Consider the following 20292-nt stretch of genomic DNA (forward strand, 5'->3'; position numbering starts at 1 on the left):
CAAAAATCACACAAAAATTATCAATGCAAATCAAATTTATCAACCCATGGATGTCTGGATTTGGAGTCACACTCAAAATGAAAGTGGAACTTTCTCACACTACAGGCTGATCCAACTTTGATGTAATGTCCTTAAAACAAGTCAAAATAAGGCTCAGTAGTGTGTGTGGCCTCCACGTGCCTGTTTGACCTCCCTACAACGCCTGGGCATGCTCCTGATGAGGTGCCGGATGGTCTCCTGAGGGATCTCCTCCCAGACCTGGACTAAAGCATCCGCCAACTCCTGGACAGTCTGTGGTGCAACATGGTGGATGGAGGATGGAGCGAGACATGATGTCCCAGATGTGCTCAATTGGATTCAGGTCTGGGGAACGGGCGGGCCAGTCCATAGCATCAATGCCTTCCTCTTGCAGGAACTGCTGACACACTCCAGCCACATGAGGTCTAGCATTGTCTTGCATTAGGAGGAACCCAGGGCCAACCGCACCAGCATATGGTCTCACAAGGGGTCTGAGGATCTCATCTCGGTACCTAATGGCAGTCAGGCTACCTCTGGCGAGCACATGGAGGGCTGTGCGGCCCCCCAAAGAAATGCCACCCCACACCATGACTGACCCACCGCCAAACCGGTCATGCTGGAGGATGTTGCAGGCAGCAGAACGTTCTCGACGGCGTCTCCAGACTCTGTCACGTCTGTCACATGTGCTCAGTGTGAACCTGCTTTCATCTGTGAAGAGCACAGGGCGCCAGTGGCGAATTTGCCAATCTTGGTGTTCTGTAAGCACAACCCCCACCTGTGGACGTCGGGCCCTCATACCACCCTCAAGGAGTCTGTTCCTGACTGTTTGAGGAGACACATGCACATTTGTGGCCTGCTGGAGGTCATTTTGCAGGGCTCTGGCAGTGCTACTCCTGCTCCTCCTTGCGCGGAGGTAGCGGTCCTGCTGCTGGGTTGTTGCCCTCCTACGGCCTCCTCCACGTCACCTGATGTACTGGCCTGTCTCCTGGTAGCGCCTCCATGCTCTGGACACTATGCTGACAGACACAGCAAACCTTCTTGCCACAGCTCGCATTGATGTGCCATCCTGGATGAGCTGCACTACCTGAGCCACTTGTGTGGGTTGTAGACTCCGTCTCATGCTACCACTAGAGTGAAAGCACCGCCAGCATTCAAAAGTGACCAAAACATCAGCCAGGAAGCATAGGAACTGAGAAGTGGTCTGTGGTCACCACCTGCAGAACCACTCCTTTATTGGGGGTGTCTTGCTAATTGCCTATAATATCCACCTGTTGTCTATTCCATTTGCACAACAGCATGTGAAATTTATTGTCAATCAGTGTTGCTTCCTAAGTGGACAGTTTGATTTCACAGAAGTGTGATTGACTTGGAGTTACATTGTGTTGTTTAAGTGTTCCCTTTATTTTTTTGAGCAGTGTATTTTTAACAATCAATTTCCGCTTTAGATATAGTATCTAGCCCGATATGGAGAAGAGGGGAACATACTGTACAATGTCATGAAATTGGCTTTAAAATCAAACTGATGTTTCTCTTTTGCCCTCTTAGAAAGGTTCTGCACAGAGGGTGCTGGAAAGAATGACGTGTCAGCCGTACTTTGTCCATCCTGTAACCGCCGTCTGGGTTATATTATGATCCAAATGGATACATCAAATATGACTCCATCTCGTTAGCCATGTGACTTCCTGTTGTGACAGTGTTTACCACAGTGAGAGTTGCGTGGGCCAGTGTCATGAGAAGATTTGGTGCTGCTGTTATTTGGCATTCGGCTGGGACCACGATTGTTGCTAGGACGCCGTTGGAATGCTTTGTGAAGCACCATTTTGGTGTTAATCTACAGATAAACTTCAAACCCCGAAGGCAACTGCAGCGGTCTACAAAACAATTACCGTCTCTCCAATGTTGTAATATGGCCCATTAAAATTACCAGCATCTGGGAGCATAGGAGCCATTGTTTCTCCCACTGTTGTTTCTCCTGATTTTCTTGTTGGCTTTGGGCCACTTCTGAGCTGATGGGATTAAACAAGTCCATCAACTGCCAGAAACTACTCCATAATGAAATGAATACAAAGGAGACATGATTGTGCGTCTCCCAGTGAGGCTGGAAGGCAGGCATGGCTCTCACATCCATCCTCCACAGTAAAGAGACTTCCAGGGCAGCCAACACTTTCCAGACAGTTCACCCAGTGACAAGCACATTCCTCAAGGAGAAACACCTGGACGGAGGAATCTATAGCTACAAATTAAGGGAATCTACTGTATGCAACAACAGTTTGAGTTTCTATAACCCCTAGCACACAATATAATAATATGAACAGAGGTAGTTTTACAAGTGACTCATTCAAGGTGTGAGGTTTTACTGTGGTAGTAGTGGTACTCACCCTGCTCAGTCCCATGTGATAGCTGTTCTTCTCCAGGTCCAGGGACTCCAGCAGCTCCTCCACAGCCTGGAAACACACTCAGATCAGTCCCTGCCCTACTACCCCCAGATTATCCCTCTTCAACAGTCCCGCAGAGTTGACGGCTAACACAGAGGAGCCCAACAACCACTTCTCTTATCAGACAGATTGACAGAATCCTGAACTATATTCCTTTCACATTCTCCCCTCACACCTCTGCCCCCAATCCCCAACCTCTCCTTTCTAGAGAGTAGAGGGTGTGCAGGGAGAGCAGCAAATGAAAACTGACCAGACAGCTTGTTCTTCAGAATCTACCTGCTCCAGGCTCATTCCTCCGGGCCCCGTGGTAGTCTTGGCCCCATAGCAGTCTTCTAGATTACACTGTGAGAGGGGCTGCAGCCCAGAGCACTGGGGGTCTTTTGTCTGATGCCATTTCCAAAGAAACCCCATTCTGAGAAGCTGACGCAGGAGAAATCTGCTTTTCTCGGTTTTTACCCACTTCGCTCTTGCTCTCCCATATGTTTCATTCCCCACCGTTTCACTTCAGCCGGGCTCCTCTTGCAGGGGGCCGATACACAATTGACTCTCATTGATAGATACCCTCAGAGAAAAGGTTGGATTACACTGAAACATGTTAAAAGGCCCAGTACAGTCAATGGACCAGTGATGTTCCTGTGTTTTATATACATTTACACACTAGGAGTGTAATATTACTGTGAAAATGAAAATGCCCTTTTAGTGTAAGAGCTGTTTGAACAAACCACCTGAAATTTTGGCCTGCCTGGTGACATCACCAATTAGTTAATAAACCAATAAGAAAAAGGGTTCCAAACCTCTGCCAATAACAGCTAGTTTTCCCCTCTCCAATCAGACCAATTCCAGACAGTCCTAGCAAAATTATTTGAGAAATTGTTCTTTGCTAAGAAGACATTTTTGTAAATGTTTTACCATTTTAATTGTTACCCAAAATGATTTGATATTGAGATAGAAATAGCTACATTGGACCTTTAACCATCAGACCCTCTCGCCAGTCACATCTCACATAAACAAATGCATTTTCCGACAAGATTGAACTGCCAAAGGGGGCAGAGTTGCAATCTACTGCAGAGATAGCATGACAGAACTCTGCAGGCTATCCAGGTCTGTGCCCAAACAATTCGAGCTTCTACTTTGAAAAATCCACCTTTCCAGAAACAAGTCTCTCACCATTGCCACTTGTTATAGACCCCTTTCAGCTCCCAGCTAGCTGTGCCCTGGACACCATATGTGAATTGCTTACCCCCCCCCCCCCCCCCCATCTATTTTCAGAGTTCATATTGTTAGGTGACCTACACTGGGACATGCTTAACACCCCGGCCATCCTACAATCTAAGATAGATGCCTTCAATCTCACCCAAATTATCAAGGAACCTACCAGTTACAACCCTAAATCCGTAACCATGGGCACAGTCTTAGAAATCATCCTGACCAATTTGCCCTCTAAATACACCTCTGCTGTCTTCAACCAGGATCTCAGCAATCACTGCCTCATTGCGTGCTTGCGTAATGGGTCCGCGATCCAACGACCACCCCTCATCACTGTCAAACGCTCCCTAAAACACTTCAGCGGGGAGGCCTTCAGTAGAGGATGCCTGGTTGCTTTTTAAAAAGTGCTTTCCTCACCATCTTAAAAAAAGCATGCCCCAATCAAAAAAATTGAGAACTAAGAACAGATATAGCCCTTGATTCACTCCAGACTTGACTGCGCTTGACCAGCACAAAAACATCCTGTGGCATTCTGCGATAAGCAACTTTTCAGGGAAGTCAAGAACCAATATACTCAGTCAGTTAGGAAAGCTAAGGCTAGCTTTTTCAAACAGAAATTTGCATCCTGTCGCACTAATTCCAAAAGGTTTTGGGACACTAAAGTCCATGGAGAAAAAGAGCACCACCACCCAGCTGCCCACTGCACTGAGGCTAGGAAACACTGTCACCACCGATAAACACACGATATTTGAGAATTTCAATAAGCATTTTTCTATGGCTGGCCATGCTTTCCACCTGGCTACCCCTACCAACATCTCAGCAAGTGGGGAGCTCCCTTCCTAAGCATATCATTAGGGCATAACCACCCGCCAGACAGCCTCCAGGGTAGAAAATATATTTCACCAAGTTGATAAGTGCAATACCAAGTTTGGGGTATTTTGTTCAGCCCTTAACTACAGTGCAATTAGAAGACCTTTGCTTCCGGTCTCTGCTCGTCATTGATTAAACTTGGTAGGGAGTGGGATGCCAAAGTGGGGCAAAGCTGCCTGCCATCCAGGACCTCTACACCAGGCGGTGTCAGAGGAAAGCCCTGAAAATTGTCAAAGACCTCAACCACACCAGTCATAGACTGTTCTCTCTACTACCGCATGGCAAGCGGTACCGGAGTGCCAAGTCTAGGACAAAAATAAAATATAAAAAACGTTTTTTACCCCCAAGCCATAAGACTCCTGAACCAAATGGTTACCCGGACTATTTGCATTGTGTGCCCCCCAAACCCCTCTTTTACGCTGCTGCTACTCTCGGTTTAACTTATATGCATAATCCCTAACTATACATTCATGTACATACTACCGCAATTGGACCGACCAACCAGTGCTCCCGCACATTGGCTATCTGCATTGTGTCCCACCACCTGCCAACCCCTCTTTTACACTACTGCTACTCTCTGATCATCATATATGCATAGTCACTTTAACCATACCTACATGTACATACTACCTCAATAAGCCTGACTAACCAGTGTCTGTATATAGCCATGCTACTCTTTTTTCAAATGTCTTTTTATTGTGGTTTTATTTCTTTACTTACTTACCCCCCCACACACACACACTCTTTTCCCTCCAAACTATTGGTTAGAGCCTGTAAGTAAGCATTTCACTGTTGTATTCGGCGCACGTGACAAATAAACTTTGATTGGATGCAGCTGGGGATAAGATGATAAGGTCATCACAATGGCCCTGATTAATAGAGGTTTATTCCTCTGTCAGTGGGCTACTGACAGCCAAGGAGGAGATGGTCTATTCAGCTCAAATCAAATGTTACTTGTCACATGCGCCGAACACAACAGGTGTAGGTAGACCTTACAGTGAAATGCTTACTTACAAGCCCTTAACCAACAGTGCAGTTTTTAGAAAAATACCTACAAAAAATGATAAATAAAGTACCAAATAATTAAAGAGCAGCAGTAAAATAACAATAGCGAGGCTATATACAGGGGGTAAAGGTACAGAGTCAATGTGCGGGGGCACCGGTTAGTCGAGGTAATATATACATGTGGGTAGAGTTATTAAAGTGAGTTATGCCTAGATAATAACAGCTCATTAATATAACAATGCAGACCTCCGTTGTTGGCCTGAATCATATTATTTTCTCCAAAACACACACAGAAAAATACTCACCTTCTTCTCATCCTTCACCATGTAGTTGCGGCCAAGTTTCTTGGTCAGGTGTGGTGCCAGCACGTCGAAGCGGCGGCAGAATTCGGAGAAGACCATGTGATCAGGGTATCCTGTACAGACAAGGACATTGGGGGTAAGGTTATAAAGCTAAAAAAAATATTTATTTTAAACACGGCTGTTTGTGAAGATCATTTGGTTTGAGAGACCCCTTCCAGACCTTCCTAGTCTAATATCCACAGTCTCTTACCTTGTCTGTAGATTCTGAGAGCGTCCAGCAGCTTGGAGCCGCGGAGCTGAGACCGGAGCAGGACCACATCCAGCTGCATCAGGCCAGAGTCTCCACTTTCCCCCTGGGACTCCAACTCCCCTCTGCCTGCCCGCAGGGCATCAGCATTGGGCAGCAAGCAGTGGATAAAGTGAACCCTGGACCTCCGCACAGTGTCCAGCAGAGCATCCTACAGGAGATAGGGGAGTTAGCTGGGACTGAAATGTTAACAGTGAGTGCAATGAGAGAGGGCAAGGCCTCAACATGCATCGAGAGAATAGCCAGCCTAAACAGAGACCAAACTTTTAAAACATAAGCACAGGCTCTATACACTGGCTCTCACTAATGGATATAATAGCATATTTCCTGCATTAAGCAATCTTATGAAATAATCCACCTGGGTTTTAATAAATGGTATAGTTAAGGAAAGTACTCTCAGGAACAGGAAATCTAATGCCTAGGCCCTACACAAGGGCGGCTCCTAGTGCCTACCCTTTCAAGCTGTAATAATATGGTAAAAACAAAGGAAGATGGATGATCCCCAAGCGCTATGCGGACACCTCTCCCCAGGGTATGGGGATATATTAGGCAGTGCTAATTAAATGACTCCTATTACTGAATCAGCCAATGTGTTGGATTTAAATGAGAGGCCCTGTGGCCCAAAACAAAATATGCCCAGACTGTTACAGGAACAGAAGTGTAAATATGATTTTTTGGGAAGCCCTCTCACTTTCCTGCTCTCCAACAGACCTGCCCTCTGCAGACAGCTTGCAGCCTCTCACCACTTGTAGTTTGATCTGGATGCAGAGGGACTTCTTCTTGACGGCCGCCACTCCAGTGGTGAAAGTCTTCCTCATGCTGGTGGCGCGCCGCAAGGCCAGCTGGGAAACACCCTCCAGGCCCGCGATGGAGCCTGACAGGGTGGTGGCCCCGCCTCCTCGGCTCATAAACAGACCACTAATGTTCTTCCTGGAAAGCAGAGAGACAATCAGATCAGGTCAGACATGTGTGTTGCAAGCATTGCCAATCAAGCTAAAACATTATGTGGGTCTTACTTCTGGGAGTCCTGCAGGAGACTCCCTGCGTTGGTAGAGGCAGGGTTCTGTTTGGCATGGCTCAGCCAACCACGGGCATCATACTCCACCCAGTCTGTCCCATGACTGTGACCCAACAGAAAGTGATGCGGCTTCCCACTCTTCAGCAACAAGGTGTGACCTGACAGGTAGAGGAGGGAAAAGGAGTTGATAACAGTTATGTATTTCAATGAATGTTTGGATGCGTAGATGGATGTTTATATGTGTGCATTGTTTGGCAATGTATTCAGACCCCTTGACTTTTCCCACATTTTGCTACATTACAGCCCTATTCTAAAATTGTTATTTTCTTAATCCTCAATAATACTCCATGACAAAGCGAGAAAAAAAATGTTTTTTAGAAATGTTTGTGAACAATAAACAGAAATAACTCATTTACATTTACAAGTACCTTATATACAAGTATTCAGAACCTTTGCTATGAGACTCAAAATTGAGCACAGGTGCATTGATCATCCTTGTAATGTTTCTACAACTTGATTGGAGTCCACCTGTGGTGAATTCATATGATTGAACATGACTTGGAAAGGACAACACCTGTCTATATAAGGTCCCACAGTTGACAGTGGATATAAGTCATGGAAGGAATTGTCCGTAGAGCTCTGAGACAGGATTGTATCGAGGCACAGATCTGGGGAAGGCTACGAAAACATTTCTGCAGCATTGAAGGTCCCCAAGAACACAGTGGCCTCCATCAATCTTAAATGGAAGAAGTTTGGAACCACCAAGGATCTTACTAGAGCTGTCGGTCAAACTGAGCAATTGGGGGAGAAGGGCTTTGGTCAGGGAGGTGTGCCTCTGTAGAGATGGGAGAACCTTCCAGAAAGACAATCATCTTTGCAGCACTCCACCAAATCAGGCCTTTACGGTAGAGTGGCCAGACGGAAGCCACTCCTCAGTAAAATGCACAACAGCCCGCTTGGGATTTGCCAAAAGGCACCTAAAGGAGTCACAGACCATGAGAAACAAGATTGGCCTCCATCAATCTGATGAAACCAAGACTGAACTCTTTGGCCTGAATGCCAAGCGTCACGTCTGGAGGAAACCTGGCACCATCCCTACGGTGAAGCATGGTGGTGGCACCATCCATACGGTGAAGCATGGTGGTGGCAGCATCATCCTGTGGGGATGTTTTGTTGTTGATGTCTGTTATTGCTCATGGAGGTTTACATCCCTTGTGGGTATGATCTTTGTGCCTCTAACTTTCTAGTGTGTGTGTGTGTGTGTGTGTGTGTGTGTGTGTGTGTGTGTGTGTGTGTGTGTGACTGAGTGATGAGCAACAGATTTGACTGTGTATGTGTTCACCTTTGCTCTCTCCCTCAGCAGGGCCATAGTAAATGAAGAGGCGTCCCAGTAGAGTATCCTCTGAACCCCCAGGCTGCAGAGCCTCCTCTTCCATCAGCCACAACAGGCCCCGAGCCTCATCAGTCCTCAGCGTCCGCACCTGGCACACACACATGCATACACTGGTCAGACATGCCTCTACCCAGTCCTTCGGATGGTTGTACAGTGCTTTCAGAAAGTATCCATACCCCTTGACTTATTCCACATTTTGTTGTGTTACAAACCCATCTATACACAATACCCCATAATGAAAAGTGAGAGGTTTTTTTAAATCCTAAAAACAGGTTATTCACACCCCTGAGTCAATACATGTTAGAATCACCTTTGGCAGCAATTACAGCTGTGAGTCTTTCTGGGTAAGTCTCTATGGATTGTATAATATTTGCACATTTTTCTTCAAAAAAATTATTCAATGTCTGTCAAGTTGGTTGTTGATCATTGCTAGCCACCATTTCCATGTCTTGCCATAGACTTTCAAGAATATTTAAGTCAAAACTGTAACTAGACCACTCAGGAACATTCAATGTCGTTGTGGTAAGCAACTCCAGTGTACATTTAGCCTTGTATTTTAGGTTGTTGTCCTGCTAAAAAGGTGAATTTGTCTCCCAGTGTCTGGTGGAAAGCAGCCTGAACCAGGTTTTGCTCTAGGACTTTGCCTGTGCTTGGCTCTATTCCGTTTATTTTTTATCCCTCAAAAAAATAACCTTGTCGATGACAAGCATACCCATAACATGATGCAGCCACCACCATGCTTGAAAATATGAAGAGGGCTACTCTGATGTGTTGGATTTGCCCCAAACATATTGCTTTGTGTTCAGAACATAAACATTTTTTGCAGTTTTACTTTTGTGCTTTATTGCAAACAGGATGCATGATTTAGAATATTTGTATTCTGTACAGGCTTCCTTTTCACTCTTTTAGGTCATTTAGGTTAGTATTGTGGAGTAATTACAATGTTGTTGATCCATCCTCAGTTCTCCTATTACAGCCATAAAAATCTGTAACTATTTTTAAAGTCACCATTGGCCTCATGGTGAAATCCCTGAGTGGTTTCATTCCTCTCCAGCAACTGAGTTAGGAAGGACACCTGTATCTTTGTAGTGACTGGGTGTATTGATACACCATCCAAAGTGTAATTAATAACTTTACCATGCTCAAAAAGGTATTTTCATTGTCTGCTTTTTAAAATTGTTTTATCCATCTACCAATAGGTGCCCTTATTTGTGAGGCATTGGAAAACCTCCCTGTTCTTTGTGGTTTAATCTGTGTTTGAAATTCACTGCTCGACTCGGGGCCCTTGCATACTATGTAATCATTCACTGCTCGACTGAGGGCCCTTGCATATTATGTAATCATTCACTGCTCGATTGAGGGCCCTTGCATATTATGTAATCATTCACTGCTCGACTGAGGGACCTTAGATATGATGTAGTTATTCAAAAATCATGTTAAACACTGTTACTGCACACAGAGTGAGTCCATGCAACTAATATCCTATTTTTACTCCTGAATTGATTTAATCTTGCCATAACAAAGGGGTTGAATACTTATTGACTCAAGCCATTTCAGCATTTCTTAAAACATAATTCCACTTTGACATTAGGCTGTAACAACAAGGGGACCAAAGTCAAGGGGTGTGAATACTTTCTGAAGGCACTGTATATCAGTAGAAACACCAGTCTCACCAAAATACACAGAAACAAGACTTACTGGGCCCATAGCTTGCTTTTCAACCTATACATACCTGCTCACTTCAGCAAAGACTCTCAGCCAGCTCAGTCATACTCACACTCCAAGGCCTGAGGTGAAGCCAGCTCAGTCATACTCACACTCCAAGGCCTGAGGTGAAGCCAGCTCAGTCATACTCACACTCCAAGGCCTGAGGTGAAGCCAGCTCAGTCATACTCACACTCCAAGGCCTGAGGTGAAGCCAGCTCAGTCATACTCACACTCCAAGGCCTGAGGTGAAGCCAGCTCTCATAATATAACCCTCTACTTTGTAGTAATCATTCTATAAGCCTTTGGCAATGTTGGCAAATGTTTTTGTTACAAGGCTTTTCACCTGTAATAGCACAGCACCTTTCTCAACTCTCTCCGGACTATATTTCCACAACAAACAATAAAAACGGTGTGATTGAGGCAACTGATATTTACCACCAAAATATTTCACTGACAACACTGGCCAAAATCTGTCTTGCCTACTACTAAAACTACATACTGTGTACTAATCACGCTACATACTATTTCGAACACACTGTTTAGTTATGCAATAAGCAACAAATATCAACATACTAGGCTGAGAATGTGTCATCTAATGAGCAATGGATTTCATGCCAACCATTTGTTCATTTTGGTACAGCGCGTCACCTTATGGAATTATCATGTTGTCGATGCAGGCGCTTGAGGAAGAGAATCGTCTTTCGAGACGAAAGACGATTCTCTTCCTCAAGCGCCTGCATCGAATTCTACTAGACGAAAATACGAAATTAGTATGACATCCTGCCATTTAAAGCATGCTCAAATTTCACATACTAAAGGTTTGATTTCGGCATGCCCAAAATGCCTACTATTTAGAATGCAGTATGGGTATTCAGAAACGTCCACTGCTTTCAGATTAAGGCTTTTATTGAATAACAACCAGAAAAATACAGTAGTTTTTCATAAAGCAATTGCAGTAGTATGTTTTGTGAGGTCCAGACGGCAGAGAGAGACAGGCCATTAGACATGGCTCTCATTAATGTCTAGTATCAGAGAAAGAGCTCAGAGAGCATTGGAGCATTCAGGAAGCCTGCACTCTACACAGGCCACTTCAGCAATTATCACTAGAATGCCAGCCACAATTGAGATTTTTGGTATAACAGAACTCTAAACTGTTTCTCTTGAAATGGCTCTTTCTAAATTAAAGAATATACAGTGCATTCGGTAAGTATACAGACCTTTTCCCCCAAAAAAATTACGTTACAGCCTTATTCTAAAACTGATTAAATACATTTTCCTCCACATCAGTCTACACACAATACCCCATAATGACAAATAGGTTTTTAGAACGTTTGCAAATGTACTAAAAATAAATAACAATAACAGTACTCAGACCCTTTGCTTTGAGACTCGAAATTGAGCTGAGGTGCATTCTGTTTCCATTGATCATCCTTGTGATGTTTATAAAACTTGATTGAAGTCCACCTGTGTTAAATTCAATTGATTGGACATGATTTGGAAATGCACACACCAGACTATATAAGGTCCCACAGTTGACCAAGCCATGAGGTCGAAGGAATTGTCCCTAGAGCTCTGAGACAAGATTGTGTCGAGGCACAGATCTGGGGAAGGGTAACAAAAAATGTCTGCTGCATTGAATGTCCCCAAGAACACAGTGGCCTCGATCATTCTTAAATGGATGAAGTTTGAACATCTAAGACTCTTCCTAGAGCTATTTTCCCAGCCAAACTGAGGGAGGTGACCAAAAACCCGATGGTAACGCTGACAGAGCTCCAGAGTTCCTCTGTGGAGATGGGAGAACCTTCCAGAAGGACAACCATCTCTGCAGCACTCCATCAAATCAGGCCACTTCTCAGTAAATGGCACATGGCAGCCTGCTTGGAATTACCAAAGGGCACCTAAAAGGACTCTCAGACCATGAAACAAATAAATATGTATACCCACTTGGCAGACTGAACAAATGCTTCAGTGTTTTTTTTGGGGGGGGGGGGGGGGGCTTTTTCTGTATTCTTATGCTGAGTTACTCAAAAATAACAACATTTTAAAAAAGGGGGGCCCCATGCCATGACATTTTGTGAATTTTAGATTCTCCCTGACTGTCTAGTTTTTATTTTGGTGGTTAGTTCTCAAAGATGATCTTGTAAATACATAGCACCATTATATTTTCTATATACCTGATCTTAGTCATTAAAGTTTACACTGAACATTTTTGGGGGGAGTAGTGGCAGCGATTTAGCAGTGGCTAAATGAATATAGGGGAAACTCTGATACTTAACATTAGGGGATGATAACTACTATTGTCGAATTCTTTGAACCTTTATATATAAAAAAGAATCCCTTGGTCAGATTGGACGTGCACACGCTCGCACGCACGCAGCCACACATATATAAAAAAGCCTCTTCCTGGACCACTAAAAGCCTTCAGTGAACCCATGGGTACTGACTTTTTAATGTCAAGGGCCAACATTTGAAGAGTGTCAGTGTAAATTCAACTGTCAGCTTTCATCCTCGTGTCTCGACATCAACAGAGTGCTCTCTAATGTTGTGGGTGGTGCCATTCTTTTGCTTTTGTCAGCCTTTAAAAAGGCTTTGGCCTTTTGCAGCCATCTGCTGTACACTGGTTCAGTGCTTTTGAAGACTGCTCCAGCAGGGCCAGGACCCCTTAAAAAGCAGAGTACTCAACGCAACCAACCAGGAATTATTATGAAGCTAGCTCTGACACTGTCAACACCGTATAATTTCTGTTTCCATGGCACACACTGGAGGAGAAGCAAAAAAATAGATGTTTTCTTCCACCAGAGTAAGTTTCCTAGTTTTGTTTGCTGAATGAAATATCTTCCTTCTCCTTCACGTTTCTTCCTGTTGGTTCCTCTACGCAGGCATTAATATAACATGCTCACTCTTCTAAGGTGAAAAATAAACTAAATATTCAACTGAAAATTCTAAAACCTGCAAACATGTATCAAATAACTCTAGACTGAGATGCAGTGCCTTATACCGCTGCGTCACTAAGGAGTGTCACTTACCAGCGCTTGACTTGGCGCTTGGTCTACTGCAGCTACAGACAGAGATGTGCTGGGCTCCATGTCATCTAACGCGAGCTCTATATTTTCCTAAGGGGGGACAGAGGGGATGATTAGGAACCAATGACAGTAACATAGATCTGAAGGGCGCCAAGTTTTTAGTTGTCTACTTTAGGAATTAGTTAATTATGTTACTCATTATCAGCTACAGTATATACACATAACAATAGTAATACAATTGTTATAAACTGCTCAAAAACTGTTGACAAATGGCAACAGACTATGAAAGTAAAACCATTGTGTTTTGTACAATGGGAGTGATTAGACATCAGTTAGGACAGAGTTGTCAGGGATAATTCAGCCCTATTATGACAGGTGTATAGACTAGCATTAGAGAGTAGATCTGCTCATAAACTGCTGATAAATGGCTACAGGCTATGAAAGTGAAACCATTGTGTTTTGTACAATGGGGTGATTAGCCACACATCAGTTAGGACAGAGTTGTCAGGGATAATTCAGCCCTATTATGACAGGTGTATAGACTAGCATTAGAGAGTAGATCTGCTGTCTGAAGAGAAGTGGTAGTTAAAGACAGAGCTGTTATTCTTCATCAGCCAGCGAGGCCCATAAGCAGCTCCACTGCCTTGCAGCTCAATCCAGCTCATACAGCCAGTGATGAGTGAACTGGGCCATTACATGGGTTCACTGAGTGACTGACAGTATTGATGAGAGGGTGGAAACCATGAGCTCTATGAAGTTCTAATTTGCCATGGCTTACAGGAAGTAATAGCGTGTCAACTTATGTCCTGTATGTGAGAATGTGTATTTGAATCCTTAAAAGTGTGTGTGTGTTTACATATGAGTTAGTGTGTGTGTACTGTTCATATTAAGCTACCTCTTTGTATCTCTCTAGCTCCTGTACAAAGGTGCGCTGATAGAACAGTGTCTGCAGGCGCTCCTGGGTGTAGTTATGGCAGAGCTCTTCAAAGGTGGCTCCGCGCTCCCGCTTGGCCAGGCGAGGGTTCTGGAAGCCCGGGGTGTCCACGATGAGCAGGGAACACAGAGAGTGCTGGCTGGACTTCAGAGCACTGGCACACACACACACACACAGTCAGACCAACAAAAAAAATCAGAACCAGCTGTAGTGGTGCATGCTTGCGTCATCTCCCTCGATCTCTGGTAAAGTGGTGACTAACCGGTTGATGAGGGAGACGAGGAGGGTGAAGAGCTCTGAGTACAGCCCAGATGCCATGGCTTCTAAACACTCCATGGCTGTGGCCTTGGAACCTGGTGGGAGAAAAGGTGAAAAGAGACAAATTCATAACAACGTCCCCATCATCAGATCAGACAGCATAGAGTGCCTTCGGAAAGTATTCAGACCCCTTGATTTTTTTATATTTTAAAAAAATCAGTTATCTACACACAATACCCCATAATGACAAAGTGAAAACAGGTTTTTAGAAATTCTTGCAAATTTATTACAAATATACATCTCAATTACCTTATTTACATAAGTATTCAGACCATTTGCTATGACACTCAAAATTGAGCTCCCGTGCACCCTGTTTCCATTGATCATCCTTGAGATGCTTCTTCAACTGTGTGTCAGAGCAAAAGCCAAGCAATGTGGTCGAAGGAATTGTCCGTAGAGCTCCGAGAGAGGATTGTGTTGAGGCACAGATCTGGGGAAGGCAACCACCAATACTCTTCCTACAGCTGGCCGCCAGGCCGCCAGGGCCTTGGTCTGGGAGGTGACCAAGAACCAGATGGTCACTCTGACAGAGCTCCAGAGTTCCTTCCAGAAGGACAACCATCTCTGCAGCAAGCCACCAAACAGGCCTTTATGGTAGAGTGGCCAGACGGAAGACCCAGAAGTCCCATAAAGACTCTCAAGGTCTGATGAAATCAAGATTGAAATCTTTGGCCGGAATACCAAGCGTCACACCTGGAGGAAACCTGGCTCCATCCCTACAGTGAAGCATAGTGGTGGCAACATCATGCTTTGGGGATGTTTTTCAGAGGCAGTTACTGGGAGACTAGTCAGAATCCAGGGAAAGATGAATGTACCAAAGTACAGAGAAATTAAAACCTGCTCTGGACCTCAGACTGGGGTGAAGGTTCACTTTCCAACAGGACGACGACGCTAAGCACGCAGCCAAGACAGCACAGGAGTGGCTTCGGGACAAGTCTCAATGTCCTTGAGTGACTCAGCCAGAGCCCGGACTTGAACATCTCTGGAAAGACCTTAAAATAGCTGTGCAGAGACACTCACCTTCCAACCTAACAGAGCTTAAGAGGATCTGCAGAGAAGAATGGGAGAAACTCCCCAAATACATGTGTGCCAAGATTGTAATCGCTACCAAAGGTGCTTCAACAAAGTTCAACAAATTTTACAGAGTAAAGTGTCTGAATACTTATGTAAACTTAATATTTCAGTTGTTTTTTTATTTGATAAATTTGCAAAAAAAATCTAAAAACCTGTTTTTGCTTTGTCATTATGATGGGGGAAAAAAAATGGAACATTTTTAGAATAAGGCTGTAACGTAACAAAATGTGGAAAATGTAAAGGGATCTGAATACTTTCCGAAAGCACTGTTCATAGCAGAGGCATGGAATGCTCGGCTCACTCCAGTGAGTGTGACATTTGAAATGGGATAACTGCAGGAAACCAGCTACACCTAGTACTATTGCCCCTGAACCTGAGGTGGTAACAGAGGAAGACCGGGAAATCCCAACCATGGGTGGCAACATTACTGTATCCTACTGGCTCTGTATTCTACTCACAAAGCAGAGTAATCTAGGAAGGTTTAGACTGACTTGTCAGCAGTGCTCAGATCAAACCACACACATCCACATGTACGCCTCATTGCAGTGTGCATCTGGTAAACCTTTGCGTAGATGAGAAAGCTATCCCATGTCAGTAAGGTTTACCAGGTGCCCAGTGCCATGAGGCATGGATGTTGTGTGTTTTGATCTGAGAACAGCTGGCAAGTCTGAGTCTGGCCACAAAGCAGTGTAATCTAGGAAGGTTCAGAGTACCGGGCCAGAATGATACCATCTACCATATCCAGGAATAGCTACTGAGCTAAAGGTGGCTGGAGGGAAAAATCTCTGCGTTTTGGAAGAGAGGACATAGACAAGGTAAAATAAAGGCTAACTGTCCAGTTCTCCTGTGATACGGTTCTGACTGCATATATGTCCTTCAAAGTATGTGTGCCAACCCCTGATAAAACTGAGGTACTGTAGATGTGAAAATTATCTATGGAATGAAATTCTTATTTCAAGGGCAATGCATAAGGAAGACTTCCTAAAATCCTCCTGATATTTGTTGTATACCTACCCATCAATAAACACTATGGGACTGCAGTAGTCGTTACTTGGATAAGCTTCAACTTTCAGAAGAGCGTGTCGTGTCCCTTAGGTGATGAGCTGAGGGGCCGTGTGTGTAGTCCCAGGTGTACCTGAGAAGTCTCCTGCTGCATCGTCTGTCCCCTGACGTATAGAGCTGGCTCTGGGCACGGTGCCCTTGGCCTGGTGCTTGAAGATGGAGGAGGAGAGCTCTTCTAGAGTGCAGCCCAGCAGGTAGGCAGCCTTCTGCGCCCATTCATGACGTGCAAACTGTTTCCTACCGGCTGAGACAAACAGAAATACAACCATTATCTCCTCTGCCAACAACCATGGGGACAGTATGTCTATCTACGACAGGAGAATACAGTTATTGACAGAGGCGGTGTGTGTCTGGGTCAAGTCGACCCTTCCCTGGCTAACACAACTGTGATAGTAGAAGAGCTAATAATAACCTCATCAGGATAGTGAAATGTGGCCTATTCAAACCACATTCAAGGTACTGTGCATCTAAGTAGTATAAATTCTAAATTCTCCTCTACAGTTCCATTAGCTTAAAGCTTTATTGTCAATACCATTTAACGTAGTTCTGAAAGCTCTTACATTTCTTTCAATGTTATTTTTCTCACAGCTAAGTCCTTCATCCAGACATACACAGGAAATAATTACAGGGACTATCATTCCAAAGTATGAAGTTGCAGAAACACGAGCCTCGGTCTGCAAACCATGTCTGGTGGATGGGTGATGAGAGAGTGGATAGAAGTGGGTTTTAATTTCAGTGGTATTGGAGAGGAACCCTCCCCCCAGACACTTAAGAGGGCGACTGACTGGGGAACGCTGGTATCTCCCTGTTTCATCGGGCCTATGAGAGCGTCACATGCCACCATGTTGTGACAAGCCAGAAGGCAATTAAAGAAAAGGACTTAGAACTTCATTAAAATGCTAATGACACCATGTCAGCTCACAGTGATAAAAGCACAGTCAAAACATAACAATATGGAGAGGGGTGTTTTTACCTTTGTCTGCGTCTGCAATGCAAGGGGTGCAGCATGCAACATGCAAGTAAGAACAGGTCGTTAGAACAGAACAGTTGGAGCAACAGTAGCAGTGTATACAGTACATGAAAAGACAAACACCACTAACAGCAGCAATGGGCATACTTTAACAGGGTCTGACCAACACACTGCATTCAGGAGCTTCATTGGAAAACAATGTACTGAGAGTTGAGGAGTAGAACAGCCCACACTTGTCAGAATACCCAATCAACCTCCCGTTCATTCAGATCTACTGAGAGCAGGTGGATAGTCATGCACTTCTTTAGTGTATTGACAAACTCATGATAAATAAAGGTATATGCTGCCCTCTGGTGTTACCTAGTCAAACTGCACTGCTTATCATTAGTGTGCTTCATCAAACCTCTACTGAACTCACCCATTTCTAAACTCTCTATAAGACGACAAAGATGTTGTAGTATTATAGGGGAGAGCAGCAAGTGTTAACATATTTCCACCAAGTGGCAACAGAGATGTTTTTGGTCAATCTGATCTGGCAGATTGTAACCCAACAAATATATATCTTTATTTTTTTATGTATTTATTTATTTAACTAGGCAAGTCAGTTAAGAACAAATTCTTATTTAAAATGACCCCGGCCAAACCCGGACAACACTGGGCCAATTGTGAGCCGCCCTATGGAACTCCCAATAATGGCCGGTTGTGATACAGCCTGGAATCCAATTAACCAATTAACAGCCAAATAACACTTCAGAGACAGAGAGGAAGAGAAGGAGATCAAAACAGTAGAAGACACAAAAACACCCAGAAGGATGTTTGTTTGGGATCATTTCCAATTTCCTCTATGACTGACAATGCAGAGAAGGCAATGTTAGACCATGTGAATAAGCATCCCAATTGCTCACACATTCATTTCAATTAGTACAGTGTAAACAATCCGTCTCGTTCTGGGCTGTCAGGCAAATGAACTCGGCAACAAACAAAAAAAGTCCTCACTGTCAACTGTGTTTATTGTCAGCAAACTTAACAAACTTAAGATTCAACAAATGAGACAAACTGAACAAGTTCCACAGAAATGGAATAAGGTGTCCCTGAACAAAGGGGGGGTCAAAATCATAATAACAGTCAGTATCTGGTGTGGCCACCAGCTGCATTAAGTACTGCAGTGCATCTCCTCCTCAAGGACTGAACCAGGTTGGCCAGTTCTTGCTGTGAGATGTTACCCCCCTCTTCCACCAAGGCACCTGCAAGTTCCCGGACATTTCTGGGGGAATGGCCCTAGCCCTCACCCTCCGATCCAACAAGTCCCAGACATGCTCAATGAGATTGAGATCCGGGCTCTTCGCTGGCCATGGCAGAACATCCTGTCTTGCAGAAAATCACGCATAGAACGAGCAGTATGGCTGGTGGCATTGTCATGCTGGAGGGTCATTTCAGGATGAGCCTGCAGGAAGGGTACCACATGAGGGAGGAGGATGTCTTCCCTGTAACGCACAGCGTTGAGATTGCCTGCAATGACAACAAGCTCAGTCCGATGATGCTGTGACCCGCGCCCCAGACCATGACGGATCCTCCACCTCCAAATCGATCCTGCTCCAGAGTACAGGCCTCAGTGTAACGTTCATTCCTTCGACGATAAACGCAAATCCGACCATCACCTCTGATGAGACAAAACCGTGACTCGTCAGTGAAGAGCACTTGCAGACAGTCTGAGCACTGATGGAGGGATTGTGCATTCCTGGTGTAACTCAGGCAGTTGTTGCCATCCTGATGTTTGGATGTACCGATCCTGTGCAGGTGTTACACGTGGTCTGCCACTGCGAGGACGATCGGCTGTCCATCCTGTCTCCCTGTAGCGCTGTTTTAGGCATCTCACAGTACAGACATGGCAATTTATTGCCCTGGCCTCATCTGCAGTCCTCATGCCTCCTTGCAGGATGCCTAAGGCACGTTCACGCAGATGAGCAGGGACCCTGGGCATCTTTCTTTTGGTGTTTTTCAGAGTCAGTAGAAAGGCCTCTTCAGTGTCCTAAGTTTTCATAACTGTGACCTTAATTGCCTACCGTCTGTAAGCTGTTAAATGTCTTAACGACCGTTTCACAGGTGCATGTTCATTAATTGTTTATGGTTCATTGAACAAGCATGGGAAACAGTGTTTAAACCCTTTACAATGAAGATCTGTGAAGCTATTTGGATTTTTACTAATTACCTTGAAAGACAGGGTCCTGAAAAAGGGACGTTATGTTTTTTTGCTGAGTTTAGCAGTCAAACACAATGGGTTTGTCCTCTGCTGAGGCACAGCAGCTAACAGACACTGAGCTAACAATGACAAGGCATTTAGTCAGCTGAAGGCTGAAGTTGGGCTGCGACTTTTTGCTTCTTGAGTTGGAACACTTAAAACTCTTTAGTTGTCGCCCGACTGTCTCAAACTGACACCAACCATTTTGATACTTGTGTTGCGCATGGCTGAACGGTAAAGGAATGCAATGAACATCTCCCCTGCAGATGGTAAAACATGGCATTATTGAAAGTGCTCAAACTTCACAACTGTCACATAAATGTTATCAATATTCTCAGCTTGAAAAGCTCCTTGAAACAAACAAAGGCCCTGGATAGATGGCAGCACCATGAATTCTGTTATTTCAGAATA

General features: G+C 44.5%; 1 protein-coding gene across 2 annotated transcripts in view; it reads right to left on the reverse strand.

Moving 5' to 3' along the window:
* LOC110537246 (unconventional myosin-XVIIIa) overlaps positions 1-20292 on the reverse strand; it is a 105570-nt gene that overhangs the window by 39390 nt on the left and 45888 nt on the right. For both annotated transcript variants that reach the window (XM_036937255.1, XM_036937256.1), the window contains 11 exons: positions 17646-17657; positions 16746-16916; positions 14481-14571; positions 14180-14372; positions 13288-13374; positions 8504-8642; positions 7160-7319; positions 6887-7073; positions 6087-6294; positions 5840-5949; positions 2397-2462 (listed from right to left, as the gene is read on the reverse strand). In XM_036937255.1, the coding sequence (XP_036793150.1) occupies positions 2397-2462; positions 5840-5949; positions 6087-6294; positions 6887-7073; positions 7160-7319; positions 8504-8642; positions 13288-13374; positions 14180-14372; positions 14481-14571; positions 16746-16916; positions 17646-17657 (1424 nt within the window). The remainder of the gene's footprint in view (positions 1-2396; positions 2463-5839; positions 5950-6086; positions 6295-6886; positions 7074-7159; positions 7320-8503; positions 8643-13287; positions 13375-14179; positions 14373-14480; positions 14572-16745; positions 16917-17645; positions 17658-20292) is intronic.

Source organism: Oncorhynchus mykiss, chromosome 12, assembly GCF_013265735.2.
Source record: "Oncorhynchus mykiss isolate Arlee chromosome 12, USDA_OmykA_1.1, whole genome shotgun sequence".
In the NCBI taxonomy this organism is placed as follows: domain Eukaryota; kingdom Metazoa; phylum Chordata; class Actinopteri; order Salmoniformes; family Salmonidae; genus Oncorhynchus; species Oncorhynchus mykiss.